At 46.4% G+C, this 16,605-nt stretch overlaps 2 protein-coding genes across 2 annotated transcripts; one reads left to right on the plus strand and one right to left on the minus strand.

Annotated features, from left to right (window-relative positions):
• Positions 1 to 204: 204 nt before the first annotated feature.
• Positions 205 to 4,330, plus strand: LOC136542208 (protein ALTERED PHOSPHATE STARVATION RESPONSE 1-like). The gene is made up of 4 exons (XM_066534537.1): positions 205 to 1,310; positions 1,417 to 1,616; positions 2,336 to 2,559; positions 3,217 to 4,330. The coding sequence occupies exons 1-4, from the start codon at positions 572 to 574 to the stop codon at positions 3,992 to 3,994; spliced, it is 1,941 nt and encodes a 646-aa protein (XP_066390634.1). The 5' UTR covers positions 205 to 571; the 3' UTR covers positions 3,995 to 4,330.
• A 154-nt stretch (positions 4,331 to 4,484) lies between these two features.
• On the minus strand, positions 4,485 to 10,853 carry LOC136542210 (synaptotagmin-1-like). Its single transcript, XM_066534538.1, has 13 exons — positions 10,561 to 10,853; positions 9,193 to 9,322; positions 8,389 to 8,487; positions 8,256 to 8,306; positions 8,034 to 8,157; positions 7,166 to 7,284; positions 6,960 to 7,061; positions 6,792 to 6,866; positions 6,116 to 6,192; positions 5,781 to 6,027; positions 5,337 to 5,690; positions 5,118 to 5,249; positions 4,485 to 4,881 (listed from the first exon to the last, which is right to left on the minus strand). Exons 2-13 carry the CDS (start codon positions 9,301 to 9,303, stop codon positions 4,753 to 4,755), a joined length of 1,620 nt encoding a protein of 539 aa, XP_066390635.1. The 5' UTR covers positions 9,304 to 9,322; positions 10,561 to 10,853; the 3' UTR covers positions 4,485 to 4,752.
• Positions 10,854 to 16,605: the final 5,752 nt, after the last annotated feature.

Below are 16,605 nucleotides of genomic sequence, written 5' to 3' on the forward strand. Positions count from 1 at the left end.
GACCGTTGGAGCCGTGGATTTTCCCACGCTGCACCCGGTCTGGGCGACGGGCGCGTGCAAAGGCAGGGGTGGTTCAGGGATTTTGGGGAGCCCGAGAAAGACCAAGGTCGCGCCGCACGCTGCCCGAAACCTCATGCCTCGCTGTTTTTACTCGGGCCGCACCGCATTCGATCGGTTACTTCTGGTGGACCACCTCACCGGTGCGGTACTGCCGTGCAGGGCTGCTGCACACACACCTGTCGTCACAGGCAGCACGCGTACAAAGGATCCCTCGGCCCTCACTTCTCACTCTTCTACTCTAGTGCTCCAGCCGCAGAAATGGCAAGCCGGTAAAAGGAGCGAGGACTGCGTGAGATGTGAAGAAGAGAGAAGGCAGAGGAGAGAGAGGTCGGGTACTAGTGCTCCAGCAGTAGCCTCCTGCTCTGGTCTGGTCGCCTCAACGGTTACTACCTGCGTTGCCGTGCTGTGCTGGACTGCTGGGTTTGGGGAAGCGAGGGGAGGATTGGAGGTAGAGCTGGTGTGGTGTGGTGTGCTGTGGTGGTGATCAGAGAGCGCCGGAACCGGAGCGGCGATGGGCTGCTGCCAGTCGCGGCTGGAGCGGCTGGAGGCGGTGTCGCGGTGCAAGGCGCGCCGGCGGTACACCAAGCACCTGGTGCAGGCGCGGCGGGACATGGCCGCGGCGCACGCGCTCTACCTGCGCGCGCTCCGGGCCACCGGCGCCTCGCTGCTGCACTTCGCCAGCGCCGAGTCCGACCACCCGCACCCCCATTCCTCCGCGGCCCACCACCACCACGGGCCGCCGCCGTCCCCGCCGCCGCCTCCCCCGCCGCCACCGCCGCCGCTCAGCCCCTCCCCGACCACCAGGTCCTGGACGACAAATTCCTCCTCGATCTCCGCGTCCGCGATCTTGCCCCCTCCGCCGCCGCCGCCAATGCCGTCCAGCTGGGACTTCTGGGACCCCTTCGTGCCCTCCTCCTCCCGCTCCGCCACCGAGGACGCCGACTGGGACGACGCCGCCACCACCGTCGTCGACGCGCCCATCGCCGCCGCGCCGCCCGTCGTCACGACCGCTGCAGCGGTGGCCGCGCCCCCTTCCATCGTCACCGCTACCACCACCTCCACCACTCCCAGCGAGCTCACCGTCGTCGCGGTACCCCGCGGCGGCGCCGGGAAGAAGGACCTCGCGGAGATCGCCACCGAGCTCGATGAGTACTTCCTCAAGGCAGCCGACGCCGGCGCCCGCGTTGCTGCACTACTCGAGGCCCCCGTCTGCGAGCCCCCCGAGCCCACCACCAACAGCAGCCTACCAGGCATGCCCTTTTCTTCAACAAATCAGTTAAACTGTTCAATAGATTGTTTCTTCTTCACCACATTTTGCTTATTGCCGACGAATCCTTTTCTCTACTTCTGCTGCAGGGAAGGTACTGAGTTACAGCAAGAGCTTGAAGCCCATGGGATGGACCTGGGGCGGAGGAGGAGGGTATGGGAAAGGTAACAATGGGTTCACAAGGTTTGGGAGAGGAGACGGCAATGGCGGAGGCGGTGGAATGCTCAGTCATTCATCCACCGTGGAGAAGCTCTACGCATGGGAGAAGAAGCTGTTTCTTGAGGTCAAGGTAAGAGTAGTTCCTTCTTTGCTCTTTAACTTTAGTAGTGACAGTGGATTTAACCTTTTCTTTCTCATTTAGTATTAGCATGAACATACAGAATGATCGAAACATACTGGTTGATTCTTCAGATCTAAAGGAGTGTGAGTGTGTGACTGCGTGAGTGAGTGAGTGGCGAAGTGCTTTTGAGGGGGGTCCTTTTGTTCTGTTGCTGCTAACAATGATTCAGCCGTGGTGGCAATTGGTTTTGACTGAAGAAACAAGAAAGGCTGTGGACACAATGACGTGTAGTGCGCAATGCACGTGGGTGTTGCTTGCATTGTCGGTATTTTATTTCTCTCCCCTGTCAGGAGCTTCTTCAAAGATGAAACCCAGCATGCTTTTGGATTCTTCCAAGTAGAAAGATCAGTAAATCACCTTCATGGTTTATTTTATCCTTACTGTACAAACATGTTTGGCTGAATCTGAACGGGGCTGTGAAGATTTGATTTCATGTTCAACTGTATTTTGTTGATAACCATTTTGCTATCCATACTTGATCAGATGAGTTCTGAATTCTGATTGCCTATTTTCTTTGTCATGATGAAGATAGATTTGTGCTACTCTGATCACATGTTCACATCTGTTAAGCAATCATGTTATTGTAGCTTTATATACAACTTTAAAGGTATCATCTTTGTGTGCCTTTTGGTAGGATTATGACTTTTTTTCTTTTTAACTGCAAACAGAGTTATGAGGGGTATAAGCAGGAGCATGATAAGAAGGTCAGTCTGTTGAGGAAGCAAGAGGTGAAGGGTGTGGATTACTTGAAGATGGAGAAGAACAAGATGGAGATTGAGAGCCTAGAGTCCAAGATGCTGGTTGCCAACCAGTCCATCGAGACCACCACTTCTGAGATAATCAGGCTCAGAGAATCCGAGTTATTTCCCCAGCTGCTTGAGCTGGTTGCTGGGTTAGTACAATCTCCTTTCATCATCCTTCCCGACTGCATCTAGTAGTAGTACTCCACTTGTACCTGTCACTTTGCATTGCATTTGAGCATGAGAGTAAGGTGGGACATATGGTCCATGGTGTACGACCTTCTACCCATGCTCAAGTGTAAGCTACCAATCAGAAACAGTAGTACGTCCTTCTACCCATGCTCAAGTGTAAGCTACTAGCGCTATCGAAAAATAGTAATGACGATTGTTCATTAGCCACTGCCTCACACCATATTGCCGTTTTTCTTTTTGGCTTTGTAAAAGTAGCTTTGTCACTGTGCAAGGTACCTTTTATTGATTTGAACAAACCTTTAAAAGTATTGCTGAGCTAGTGGGGTCTTGGAGTTTTGACTGTTCTGACTGAATCTTCTGACCATTGATCCCAGGCTGTCAGGCACCATTACCTGATCAGCCTGGGTATCGGTGATGTTAGAACCTTAAAGGGGGTGTTGATTGTTTGCAACTAGTTCTCACCTCCAACTAGCTTCCCAATAAATATCAGCAAATCTTTTGATACAGTAAATATGTCCAATCCATTGAACTCAGGCTGTAGCTCTCCTTTCTTGAGAAGTTTGATTTTTTTTTTTGTTTTTGCCATTCTCATGTGTGCTTGTTTTTGTGAAATGCAGCTTGATGAGCATGTGGAGGGGTATGTACGAGTGTCATCAAGTTCAGACCCACATCGTGCAGCAGCTGGAGTACCTCAACAATGCTCGGAATACTAACCCAACTTCCAATGTCCACCGGCAAGCAGCTCTTGAGCTTGAGATAGAGGTTGACAGGTGGTATTCGGCCTTCTGTAGTCTGGTGAAATCCCAGAGAGACTATGTCTACTCACTGACCGGCTGGCTTCGCTTATCACTGTTCTGCCATCACGACCCACTGACTAAAGCTCAGAACTCAGATATTTATAGCTTGTGTGAGGAATGGCAGCTAGCCATCGACCGAATCCCAGATAAGGTGGCCTCGGAAGGGATTAAGACTCTCCTAACAGTGATCCATGCTGTTGTCATTCAACAAGCTGAGGAACAGAAGCAGAAGAAGAGGTCAGAGTCTGCATTCAAAGAATTTGAGAAGAAGGCAGAGGAGCTGAGATCCCTAGAGTCAAAATATGGGTCATATATTGGTGCTGAAGGTTACAGAGAAATGTCACGAAAATCACCAGTAGCTGACAAGCGGGCAAAGGTTGAGGCTCTGAGGAGCCGCGCCGATGAGGAGAAGAGCAAGTATGAGAAGAGCATTGGGGTCACAAGAGCAATGACCTTGAATAACCTGCAGACTGGCTTCCCTAACGTTTTCCAGGCGATGACGGGCTTTGCCAGCGTCTGCATGGAGGCATTTGAGTCGGTGTACAACTTCAAGCGAAGCTCAGACCGGATCCTCGACGTGAAGAGGCTGCTGACCTGAAGCAATGTTGCCTCACTGTATAAAATGTATACAGTCCTAGATTTCTAGTAACAAAAATACCTTGCAACCTTTGTGTGGCTGTTATCAGGTTTCAATGGGACTATAGAAGTAGTAGGCGCAAAAATCCCGTCAAGTTCATTTACACCAAGTAATTGAACTTGAGGCCGTCTTTTCCTTTTTGGTAGAGATAATCTCTTGCTCGGATGCAGGTTCTCTGGTTTTTCAATCAGAAGGTTTGAACTTTATGTCATGAGCTGAGACTTGGATGGTGACTGATAACAGTAGTCTGCAATTCAGAAATGAGCCGCCCTTGTGGCAATTGTTGTTTTCCCGCGCCTAAATTATATTTCTAGTATATGGTCAGTGAACTCTAATTGGGGCTTGACAACTTTGCAAGTTCATCTAGAGGACTGAACCATTTCGGTAGGCATACCACTCGGCACGTGCTAAATGCTCGTATAAGATTTCAGTGAAACATATTTGGAGCATATTGTAAATTCTCAGTATGCCAGAATGCTGAGCGTACTTGTATGGTTTGTCATTAGTCAAAGAAAAAGTTCAGTTCCATTTCCAGGGTCTATAACATGAGTACATAGTTCTCGGAAATTTGAGCAACTGAGAGATCTGAACAGCAGATGTCTATAAACAAAGGAAATATCTACATGAGCTCAATCTCAATCACAGATATCCGCAAACTGAACATAAGGTCATAAGAACATTCATATGTACTACATTCAGGCATTCTGTCTCTTTCCTGTCTAGGAAGTTCTCCACTGCAACTCGATTTGGATCTGACCATTTTTTGAGTCTATGAGATGGTACTTTTCATTAATCCGCTTGTTGCTGATCACGTCTGCGAGGCTAATATCAATGTAGCCCAAAGTTTCCTGGACCAAGAAATACAGGTATCAGAATACAAGACATTTGATATTTGCCTCTTCGGATTCTGCTTCTACATGCTACAGGAAAGCAGAGGTTCCAAAAAAGCTAACGCAACAACTAGTGATATATAGTCGTAGTGCCAGAAGTAAATATCAACCATTCTTCAATCATCTGGTAACAGGGCAACCAGGAGGATGTAGTAGATTAGTAAATTAAATGGAGGGTAGGAATTCCATTCTACCTTGCCATGTATCAGCCCTTTCTTCCCTGCTTTACTTAGGACTTCAACATGCAGTTTATCATTTACAGGAGGCTCCTCACACACGAACTCAAATTCATCCTCCCATCTTGGATCCCTATTCTTCTTGATGACCTAGTGCAGGGGATGAAGAGTAAATAAAGAGATAGATATCTCATGGCCATTCCATGAAGATACAAAAATAATTTGTTTCCATAATACCTTTGTTTTCTTCTCCTCGCCTTTGAAAATTATTTTTGCATATGGGTTTGTATGGTGCTTCCCCTCAAGATCTTGGGCTTCATGAACAATAACATTAAGCAAGCCACCACCAGCTGGAGTACCATCTGGAGCTTTCTCTATCACATCAGCACCCTCTGTATCTTCTTTCTCCATATCTTCTTCCTTGAAAGGCTTGTATGTGAGCTCTAGAGTAAGCTCACCACGAGACTTCTCATTTTGTACATCATTTGGGTCCATGGTCTTAAGCAAGTTGAGGGTAGTAACTTTAGTCTCCTCTGGTGGGAGTTCTCTAAGTGGGATCATGTTCATTCCCATCTTTTCATGTTTCCCAACCTATAAATAACAAAAAAAAAGCATATTGTTTGGTAATTATGTTGGCAGAAAAAACTACAGCAGTATTTAATATAGGAATGGAAGCGATGCCTGTTCCCAGTCGAAGACATTAACTTCAAGAGCCTGGTTTTCTGGATCTGTCACAACAAATTTGAATTCTTCATTCCACTCTGGATTGAGATTGCTGCGCTTTACAGTTGTCTTCTTGGATGGAAGTTTATTATCTGACATCTTAAGTTTCACATATGGGTCAGATTTACCCAGCAGATCCTTCTTCCGCAGATTTTGGGCTCTCACAACCTTCACAAGCAGAATTCCAACGGGCCTTTTTGATGCTCTGGGAATATGAAAACCATTTACTCCTTTCTCATCAGATACAGGTTTTGATGTACATAACGAAAATAGAAGAGGTACTAAAAATTTACTTTGAGGGATCCATTATAGGTACTTCTAGCGTCTTCGGCCACAAATACATGCTTGCTACTTGTTTCTTGATGGTCTCCTGTAAATGCAGGAAAGGTATCATTACAAAAATGAGTTAACTGTACTGAAACGAGTGAATTAGATACCATACGTCACATCCACTGTAAAGAGCAAACTAGACACTACAGAAGAATAACACTTAAAGTTTAAATCCAGGTGACCAACCATCAAAGTATAGAAATGCTGCTTTCGGTACACAAATATGCATGTGTTTAAAGAAATGCAGGTCAATAACAGGAACAGGCCAGACAATCATATTGAAAGTATGGTGCGACAATTAAAAGGGAAATAATAATCTATTCATAATTTCTTTTCAAAATGAAACCATTCATGACAGTGCCACAAAAACCATTTACTATGTTCAGAAAACATAATGGAACTTCAACATTGCTCACAACAAAGTGTAGAATATGAACAAACTTCCATATGAGAATGTTTGAAACAGGAGTCAGGAATAAATGAACAAAATGAGAGGGAAATAATAATATATTCATCATTTCTTTTTAAAACGAAACTATTAATGACAGTGCAACAAAAACCATTAGTATGTTCAGAAAGCTTAATGGAACTTTAACATTTAGCTCACATGAGAATGTTTGAAACAATAGTCACAAATACCTGAACAAATCTGTAAAGACCAGGAATAGCCATTACATCTGCTCCAAGAAGTTTTAGCCCAAAGTCAACATGTGGCTGCAAAACCAATCACAATTAGCAAACAAATGGTGGACCAGGATTATTCAAGAGAACACCAGAATAATTCAAACGAATAATCAGTTGCCATACCTTCTCCATGAGCGAGACAAGGATTTTTGCAAAGCAGGGAAATGTAGGCACCAATGGCTTCAGAGTAATACGAGGTGATGCAAAGACTTGTAGATCCACAATCTGAAATAACTCAAAAAAGCATATTTCAGTTGGCTCGACTCAACTCAACAAATGATTAAGTGAATAGCAATTACAAATCCAGCTTATGACCAAATATTTCATACCTGGATAGTAGCTTTCAAACCGTAGGCTTTTACAACAACAGTAATATTTGGGTTTGCAGCCCATTTAAGAGATGGTTCCATCATCAGCTCTTGCTCCTCTGTGACATAGGCTTTCATCCCTGGGAGGAAAAAGCATGGATTGCTTCAAAATACATATTTGCAACAGCATTTTAAAATTAGCATCACATATAGGCAAACTTAACATAAGCTTGTGTACAGAGTTCGCTATGTTATACATGGGAAAGTATATGTATAACTTCACCAGTTGTACATAGCCAAGCAAAAGGTGTGGTGAACTGGTGATTATGACTTATCACTAAGGAATGAAACATTCAATCCTAAACTCAATATGCTCAATATATAGCAGCGCATCTAGAACACAGTTGTATCAGTGGCTCCACATGACCACATCTCATATCATCAGTAATAAAAAGTTTTGAGCCACAATTAAGGTTGTTAAAATCATAATCTTGAATCGGATTGGAATTCCAATGGTAGGATTGCAAATCATAAGATCATAACAATTAGAACCATGAGATCGTAGATTCTACTTGCATAATCGTAGCATCAAGTTGATAAACTAACAACGCAAAGTCATAAAATCAAGCCATAGAATCACGATTTTAACAACTATGGCCACAGCTATTTTACCAATCAGGGTTGATTTGACTACTCACGAGCCTATAAATGGTAACTCAAGATACCAGGAAAAAAGATGGAAGCAACATAAAAGACGCATGACTGCTTGCAGTGAAGTCATGTACAATATGTGGCATCTAATAAATATTATAGTTCAAAGTAAGGCCTAAAAACCATGTGAAATACATGTGCATGCTTAAGGGAAACATAAGAATGCAACACTGCTGACCTTGAAAGGTGGGTGGTAAGCTACCCAAAGTAAGTGTTTCAAACTCAACGGAGTCTATCTTATACTTTGCAGTATTCTCAGCAATAATTGGCTTCGCGATATCCTGTGCAGTTCTGCAGATAGCCTACAGGATAAAAACAAAACACAAAGCATGGCAAATTCAGTGTCAACCAGAGATAATGATCTTGTGCTGTCTCAGAGCAAATGACAAGATAAGAGTACCTTGTTAAGATAAGGCCACATCAACTCCAAGAACCTGTTCAGCCAGTCAATCTAGAGACAAGGAAGAAAATGAGAATCTAAAATCACTAATACGATTAAGATAGTTTCTGGCTAGTTCATCGAAGGAGCATACTCTATCATAGTCAGGATTCTTGACCCACAAAGGAATTTCAGGAAGGATGCCCTCCAAGGATTTTGAATCATATTCCACAAGCGGGCGAACCTTGACATCCTGACAGAAAAGTAGGGAGAAAGAAAATCATTCCGTGAAAAAAACAGATGGCATATTGCATTCAGCATATTAAACCACTTGACTTAAATCCTTGCAAGTATTACGTAAACCAAACTGCAAAATATAAAGAAAACACTCTAAACTAAACACCGCGCAAAGAAGTAAAGAGTCATATGTTTCTCCAGGTCTGCATTTCCTTCATGAAATGGCCCTTACCTGGGTGTGTGCAACATGTGCCATCACCAAGCAACACATTAAGTTAGGAGGTAAACAGAAACACCATGGTAACCCCCGCCCATCACCAAGCAACACATTAAGTTAGGAGGTAAACAGAAACACCATGGTAACCCCCGCCCCCTTGCCCCAAGAGTGCTCAATCAGTATGAAAGGCAAATTGCAGACGCATATGTAGAGGTCTATAGCATACATCACAACTAAACAACATAATACTCGTGGCTTATGTCAACGCTGATCAGACTGTAATAATAATGTGATACACAACAGAAAAAGTAAATGTATTCAACAATGGCCAGCTCGTATTTGTTGTCTTAACTTCAGGATCTCAAGTTGTCTACAGATCACTCAAAAAATAATTTGGAAACATATTAGCAAAACAGTTGTCAACAATCCAACTATTCGTTATACAGCAGTGAAGAGAAATTATATACAGTAAGAAAGACAGAAGAGCAAAAGGAAAGTACCCACCTTGACATCGGTTGGCTGTACGTAGATGAAGAGGAAGTAACCAATAACAATGCCAGCCGAGAACCCAAAGCCAAACCCAGAGAAACCAAGCACTGTGCTGATTACACCCATCTTGGGTTCCTTCCAAAACCTTCAGACCAAATGCCAGCTTTCAACCAAAAGTTGCAAAACGAACATAAAAAGGGATATAATCAATCAAAATTTGAACTCACGGAAAAACTATAAACCAAAAAAAAAAATCACTCTGCTAAATTGCCAGGAAACAACTAGAGTGGCCTGACCTTCTAGGCACTAGCACAAACCACAAAGATCCTATTCAATTTACTGCACAACAATAAATCAACACCAAGATCATAAATCCTTAGTCAAAAACATTTATATGAATTATCCTCAGCATGAAAAGGCAATTTCCCACATTAGAAACTCGAGGGACCCATCAATTAAGGTTCTCACTAACCTACAAAGGTAATGCTTTTGACCACGTCACAAAAGAATAGCATCTAAAGTGTTTAAAAATTTAGTAAAAGCGACAGGCAGGTAGCTGGTAATAAAACGATAACAACAGAGCATGCACAAGTGCACAATTAATGCCAATTGGTTCGATAACACAACTATAATAAGGACCTTGGGCCAAGAATAATACTTGTAACTTTCAAGCCGATCATGCTGGGTTTTAGAATAATGTGTAGTGGCACCACGTTACTGTATGCTATTAAATATTAGTTGAGTAGACAAAAAGTGGATACGAAAAGTGGAGCAAAAGAAAATTAAGGGTGGCACACGGCGTCTTTAATAGTTGCCCTTGCTTGCGGGTTGGTTGGTGCTTTAATCTTTGCTTTTGGGGGAGATTTTAGATTGGATCAAATCAAGAGTGTTGGTCTGGGGGAACAAAGATATGAGTGTGTGTTCAGGCGAAAAATCAATATAACTGAAAGAAGTACTTTTAGGCTCAAACAAAATGCGAGTAGGTTTCAGAAAGAAAAAAAAATAAAGTCCAGCTGAAGGAACGGAAACATGAATCAGGATTACAATATTCTTTTATGTGGGTTGTGAATTTAAGAATTATTACAGGTCATGCACTCCTCAAACAGAAAATTCGTACTACTAAGGGAAAAAATCGTTTGAATGGACAACGAAGCAGTGGTAGCCCATACATTTGATCATGCTTATCCTGGCTAAATATGGTTGATCCACTGACTTAAGAATCAAATCATAGTGCCTCTGAAAACCAAAATAAACAAATGAATTGCACCGCTTAACATACAAACCACAGGCTTGGTAACCCCATCGACCCATCAGAGGTCGAGACCCGAACGACGGAGAAACCCGGATCACACCAAACGCTGAGGGTGGGGAACCGAGACGAACCAGCGAGGCAGGCCGCAGGCGTACGTCGGGGCGGGGCAGTGCGGCGCGGCGCGGCGAGGCTTGCTAATACTACCTCGATGCGGAAGGCGAGTCCATGGAACGCTCGGGGGGGTCGGCGCTCCGGGCGGCGGCGGAGAAATTTGATTCGGCCGGCGGGGCGGAGGAATCGAATGGGTTTGGGCCTTTGGGGTTGGGGGAGGGGAGGATCAGAGGATTGGCTCGGGCGCTTCGCCTGTCGGCACGTCGCTACTCACGCGCACGGCGGCCGCGATCCAAGGTGGGGTTAACAATAATCCGTGGGGCGCAAATGCTATAATTAAGGTCACTAAACTAGCGCGCACTGGCCCGTTCACGCGTGGTTCGTGACGCTGACGTGCGGGCCAGGGGTACCTGTGGTGTGATTTCCCGTTCCCTTGGACCGTTGCTGTGTCTGCCTCTGCTCTGCTTGCATTTCCCGTTCCCATGGACCGTAACGCATCCATCGTTCATCTGCCAGTCAAATCAAGGCGTTACTCCGTCGCGCACTGGCCTCTACACACAGCACGCTGACAACGCATGGCCAGTTGGCCACTCGTCTCGCCGCCTCGCGCAGCAGGGACAGGGACAACGTGGGTTGTCGTGGACGAAGAAGAGTCTTGAGGTTTTCCTTCCCAACGGAATTAACGCTCTCCTTGTTGATCACCTCTGCCCGCTGCGTGGCGTCCGCATCGGATGCTTAGCGTGTCCGCATCGCTTCATGCGAGACAAATAACTGGGCCTCGCTGTCTACCTCCCTTGAATCATGCAGAGAGAACACGTTCGTGCCATTCGTCCAGTGTCGGCAGGGTAGGGCCAGTCTTGGGAAATGACGTCGGATTTGAACTACCGGATAGAAATTCAGGATAAGAACTTGTTTAATGAGGGGCTAATTAGCCACTTAAAATTAGTCTTACATTGGCTGGTCTGAAACTTGGCTGAAATTGGCTGAAAAATACTGTTTCGGCTGAATTGTTGTGAGAGAAAAATACTGTTCCGACTGAAAAAAGAAGCCGAACCAGCCGAATATGGGGTAAGCCGAACAGGGCCATTGTATCTAAACGCAAGGGTTAACAAGGAATTAACTTATATTTCAACCAAGAAATACTAATATTTAATAATATATAACATGTCCACTAGCCATTTTAGTCCATCAAATCGACTCGCGATTACGGTCACGCCACATGTATTGGTATGATTCATTGCACACACGCACATCGTCACAGAACTTTCCATGTAGCCCACCAGCATGGAGCTGGAGTCACGTTATCTCTGGTGTGAATCACTCGATATTTTACACCTTTTCTTGTCGATCAAAAATAAAGAAACTAAAGACCTCCGAAGATTCTATAATTTTTTATTTATATAGATACTATAAAAAATTAAAGACAACCTATTTTGTTTGGAATTGGTATTTTATAGTTCTAAAATTAAAATTCTTCATAAAATGTTATATTTAAGGTTTCACTTAAGCTATTTTTCCTATCGATCCAAAATAAAGAACCTAAAGATCTCGAAATCTTGTGATCTTTTGAGTAGATACTAAAACATCAAGTGTGACTCATTTTGCTTCTATCTAGCATCATAGTGTTTGTAGTTTTGATCAAAATTTTCTCGGTATTATATTTGAGTTTGCGGTTAAGTTATTTAGCACCAAAGCTAATTCAAAAAATCCATATAAGTTCTTGGTTTAGATAATGGATTTTTTCATGTAATTTCCTAGCATATATGCTCAAGTGAAATCCAAAGTTCCTTAACAAAGCACATGCTCAAAATTAGGTTCTAACGTGAAATCGGATTTAAAAACGTCCAAAACAAACTTAAAATTTTGGTTTTAGTGATGGACAAGTTATTTACTTCTTAGGGGAACAAAAAGTTCGAAACAAATTTTGGTCCAAAAGGGTTTCAAATTTTGAATAAAAAAAATCATCACTTAGACTACTGAACTAACTCTGAAAGTGAGGTTGACTTTGACATATTGGCAGACCACATTCTCCAATTTTTGCTTAACAACAAACTCTAATGCCAACATCGAAAATGTATCTTATACATAGCCACATAGGAGAACAATAACAGAGTGAACACTTTAAAGTTTGAGTACATTTTCTTAGTCAAATATGAGTTCGAATACAGCCAACGACACAGGATTTATACTGGTTCAGTCAATAAGTAAATATTTATAGTTTTACCGTGCGTTGTGATCGGATGTGACCTAACACTTAATGACACATGATTTATAATGGTTCAGGCAATAGGCCCTACGTCCAGTTGAGGTCGGTTGGTGGCTTTATTCCTAAGCCCATTGTGCCGTGGAGGCGGGCTAAGTGAATACGGGCGCCCAACCTCCATGGGGAGGACTGACGAAGGCCGTGGAGGTGTGCCAGAGGGATATTGGCGCCCAGCCTTGAGGAGGAGACTCGCTGGTAATCCATTTTTCGTCGGGTGCGCGCGAGCGCACCCGGTGGGTGTAGCCCCCGAGCCTACGGCCGACTGGGGCGTCGGTCGGAGGCTGAGCATCTTGGTACTCGTTTTTAGGGCTACGGACTCTTGTGTCTCTTCCGGTCGGGGTGTTCGCCCGTGTCCGTTCCGACCGCAACCTGTGCGGTAAGTCGGGTTCCTAAGTCGGGACCTGCCGGCTCGAGCCCCCGAGCCACTAGGGGTCGGTCGCATGATTTCCTGCATCACCCCATCCGTGGTTTCCGCAACCAGAGGGGTTGAGCTGATGCCACTTGCCTCGATGGCTCGAGTAACGAGCTTCGGTGAGCTTGCTAACGGGTATGTCCGAATGGAATCCGGATCTGTCGTTCGTGACGGGGTCGGCATAGCCCTCATGTGGCACTCTACTTTTCCTTAACCCGCCTCCTGGCAAATGCCTGAGTCGTTCCGGAGAGCAACTCAGGTGGCCCGATGGCCTCCCCTCGATGAAGATTCTATGGGAACGGCTTAAGGTCAGGATCGAACGAGAAGGTTGAGATAACCCTGTCCGGCTCTATCGGGTTCATAAATCCATGGTCCCTCGCGGACCGGCTTCCCAACAAAGGCTTGGCCTAAGCAGACAACGCACAACTCATGGGCCAGCCCAAGTATCTAAATAACAGGCCAGAAGGGCGATCCGATCGCCGACCGGAAGGTCTGGCCGAGGAGGAACGACGCCCGTTTTCTGACTTCAGCCCACCTCTCCGACCGGAGTGCTCACTTCGGTCTCCAGCTCACCTCCGGACAGCCTCTCCGACCGGAAGGCCTGGCCAAAGCATCACTTCTGACTTCGACCCACGTCTCCGACTGGGGATGCACCAAACCCCTGCTCATTGCTCTTTTCCAATTGGCCCATTCAGAGCCAACTAGGACTAACCGACCGGGGATGCCCGCTCGGTAAGGACCAGGGAACGGATGGAGAAAGTAAGGCAGGGCACACAAGTCAAACCGCAATACCAGGGTCCATACCCTATACACCTACGGAAACAGTACTCTGCGACCTTCCTGGCACGTTAGAACCCAAGCAGTGTTGTAGGCACCGATATTTTCTCCTACAGTATTGTGGGCGCCATTAACTCCCATACGGTAAGGCTTCCCCCACATGCCTCTGGGCATCGACAGTGTTGTGGGTGCCGGCATTTACCGTACCAGGCGAACATGGTAAAACCCCTTACATGCCTCTAGGTATCAACAGTGTGACAGGCACCGACGTCTGCCATACCCGAAGAAGACAACACAACCTCCCACATGCATCTGACATCTAACAATGTTGTGGGCACCTACCATCATCTTGTACCCGTCGGCGTGAGAAGCAAGACTTAGCAACAAACGTACTCCTTCCCACTCACTTGTAAGGCTATCCCCTTCATCTATAAAAGGGGATGCGCTCTCTTCCAACAGGGAGGGTTGATTTAGATTCATTTAGATCGATCAAGTTCACTAGTACACAACCACAGAACCACCAGGTTCAAACCACAAGCACACGCTTGAACATTTAGCTCATAGCGGGGCTCCTGTCACTCTTGGCCTTTTCGACTGGAGTCCGACCGGACCTCTTGTACCCCCCATCTTTTTCCTTCTCGTCCGTAACCCCACTGCAAACTTCGAGCACCTAGGCTCAGGAATAAAGTCACCGACTGACTCAAACTAGATGTAGGGCACGTTGCCTGAACCAGTATAAACCCTATGTCATTGAGTGCTAGGCCATCTCTGATCACAACATACGGCAAAACTATAAATATTTACTTGTTCGTCACTTTCTGCATCGACAGTTGGCGCCGTCCGTGGGGAAGACGCTGTACGTTCAACACTTTTTGGCCATCGGATGGCCCACCTTTTTGCCACCTTCGCCATGGCGGGCTCAAGCGATACGACTCGCTTTGGCTCACTAGAGTTTTCCGCACTCCCACCTATTGGGATGTGGGTTCCACCTGTCTTTGAGCCGTCCTAGGCCTTCCTCTTTGGAAGCCTAGACTTCATCGCCGACCGGCTCGGCGTACTACACCTCCGTGAGAAGGCACTCGTTCTGGCGCCCGTCGGAGGGGCACCCTCCATCAGCTCTAGGACTTCAACGATGAGGCATCTACGCTTTATTTCGAGCAAACTCTCTGCTCAAACCCGTTGTGAGTAATGTACATGTTGTTATTTACTTACTATTCTCTATCTTCCACTGATTATCTGGAGGGACCCCATTGTCCCCGTCGCGACCGCCATACGTCCGGTTCCCCTATGGCCTTGCGTCTCCCGCGGATGCGTACGCCTAGGGGCTCCGAAGGATGCTGTCGCCGCCCCTTCTCACATCTGAATTTGTGGGGATGGTGAGCTATGCTCCCACCTATTTTCTCAACCTCATGGAGGACGATGTTGAGAGTGACGGCTCTAGCATCGGCGACATGTCGCCTAGCCACCGTCCGTCCTAGGAGTGCGCTATGGTGAACGCTCCAAGACAGTCGCCGGTGGTAACAGAGTCCTTGCAGACTCACACCCCTTTGGACCCTCGTACAAAGACCCCTGAGCTCGTATAGGAGCACGGTAAGGAGCTATGACAATAGTGGCTGAACTAGCCGCTGACTGCGCCAGCTCGCTCGGTGCACCACACTATGCCCCATGCGCATAAACCGACGAGCGGCGCCTGGGGTCACGCCCGTCGAGTCCAGTGCAACACCATGGACAGGGGGAACAATCCCCCATAGTTTGCTCGGGCCAATCAGAACATCGTCGTGGTGGCAATGCTTCTGCGCGGCCTTCCCAAGCCAAATGACCTCTAGGAATAGGCGATCCACCGAAACCTCCAGGCACTAGTAGAGACCGCAACTGTTCAATAGGCAGAGAGCTCCATATCGCGACACCGACTCATGGACTCTCTCCCCACTAGGGGAGTGGGGACGCACCAGACAAATCACTTCACCCGCTCACCGCTATAGCCGCCAAGCACGGCACAGGAGGCCACGCCTCTACCTCATCTTGACTTAGCGACCGCTTCGCACCGACCACCTATACATGAGCGGCTTGGGCTAAACCAATTTGCTCACAGCGTCATCAGCACCCGGAGTCCCAGCCCGGGTGGCCTAGGACCATGGGTCTTTGTCTGACGCATCTAGAGAGCACCGCTCCCACAGCGCTCCAACGGAGGCCAAGGCAAAGGCAAGGCCAAGCGCCAGGATCAGGACAAGGGCCCCTCTACGTAGAGGGAGAAAAAGAATAGAAAAGATCGTCGCTAACTAGCCAACTCCATGTTGGTCACCATGGCTGATCACACGAGCAAGTAGCCCTAGCAGGACCTTCCGGGCCACTTCCACGAGCTCATGGAGAGCTCATGCACCAACTACGTCTACCCTATCAAACACCTCTACAAGGACTATGAGCTCCTCAACTGCCTTCTACGATAGGTCAGTGGGCCAAAGGAAGAAAAAAAGCGAAGAAGCAGCGGCCAAGAAAGGGGGCGTTGCGGGCAAGGATCCAGACGACTAAAGGACGAGGTTATTCGACCAAATGCCTACCGACTGAAGGACGACAACGATAATGTTCTCACCAGTGCTTGGAACAGCTATGTTG

This window comes from Miscanthus floridulus, chromosome 3 (assembly GCF_019320115.1).
Source record: "Miscanthus floridulus cultivar M001 chromosome 3, ASM1932011v1, whole genome shotgun sequence".
NCBI lineage: Eukaryota > Viridiplantae > Streptophyta > Magnoliopsida > Poales > Poaceae > Miscanthus > Miscanthus floridulus.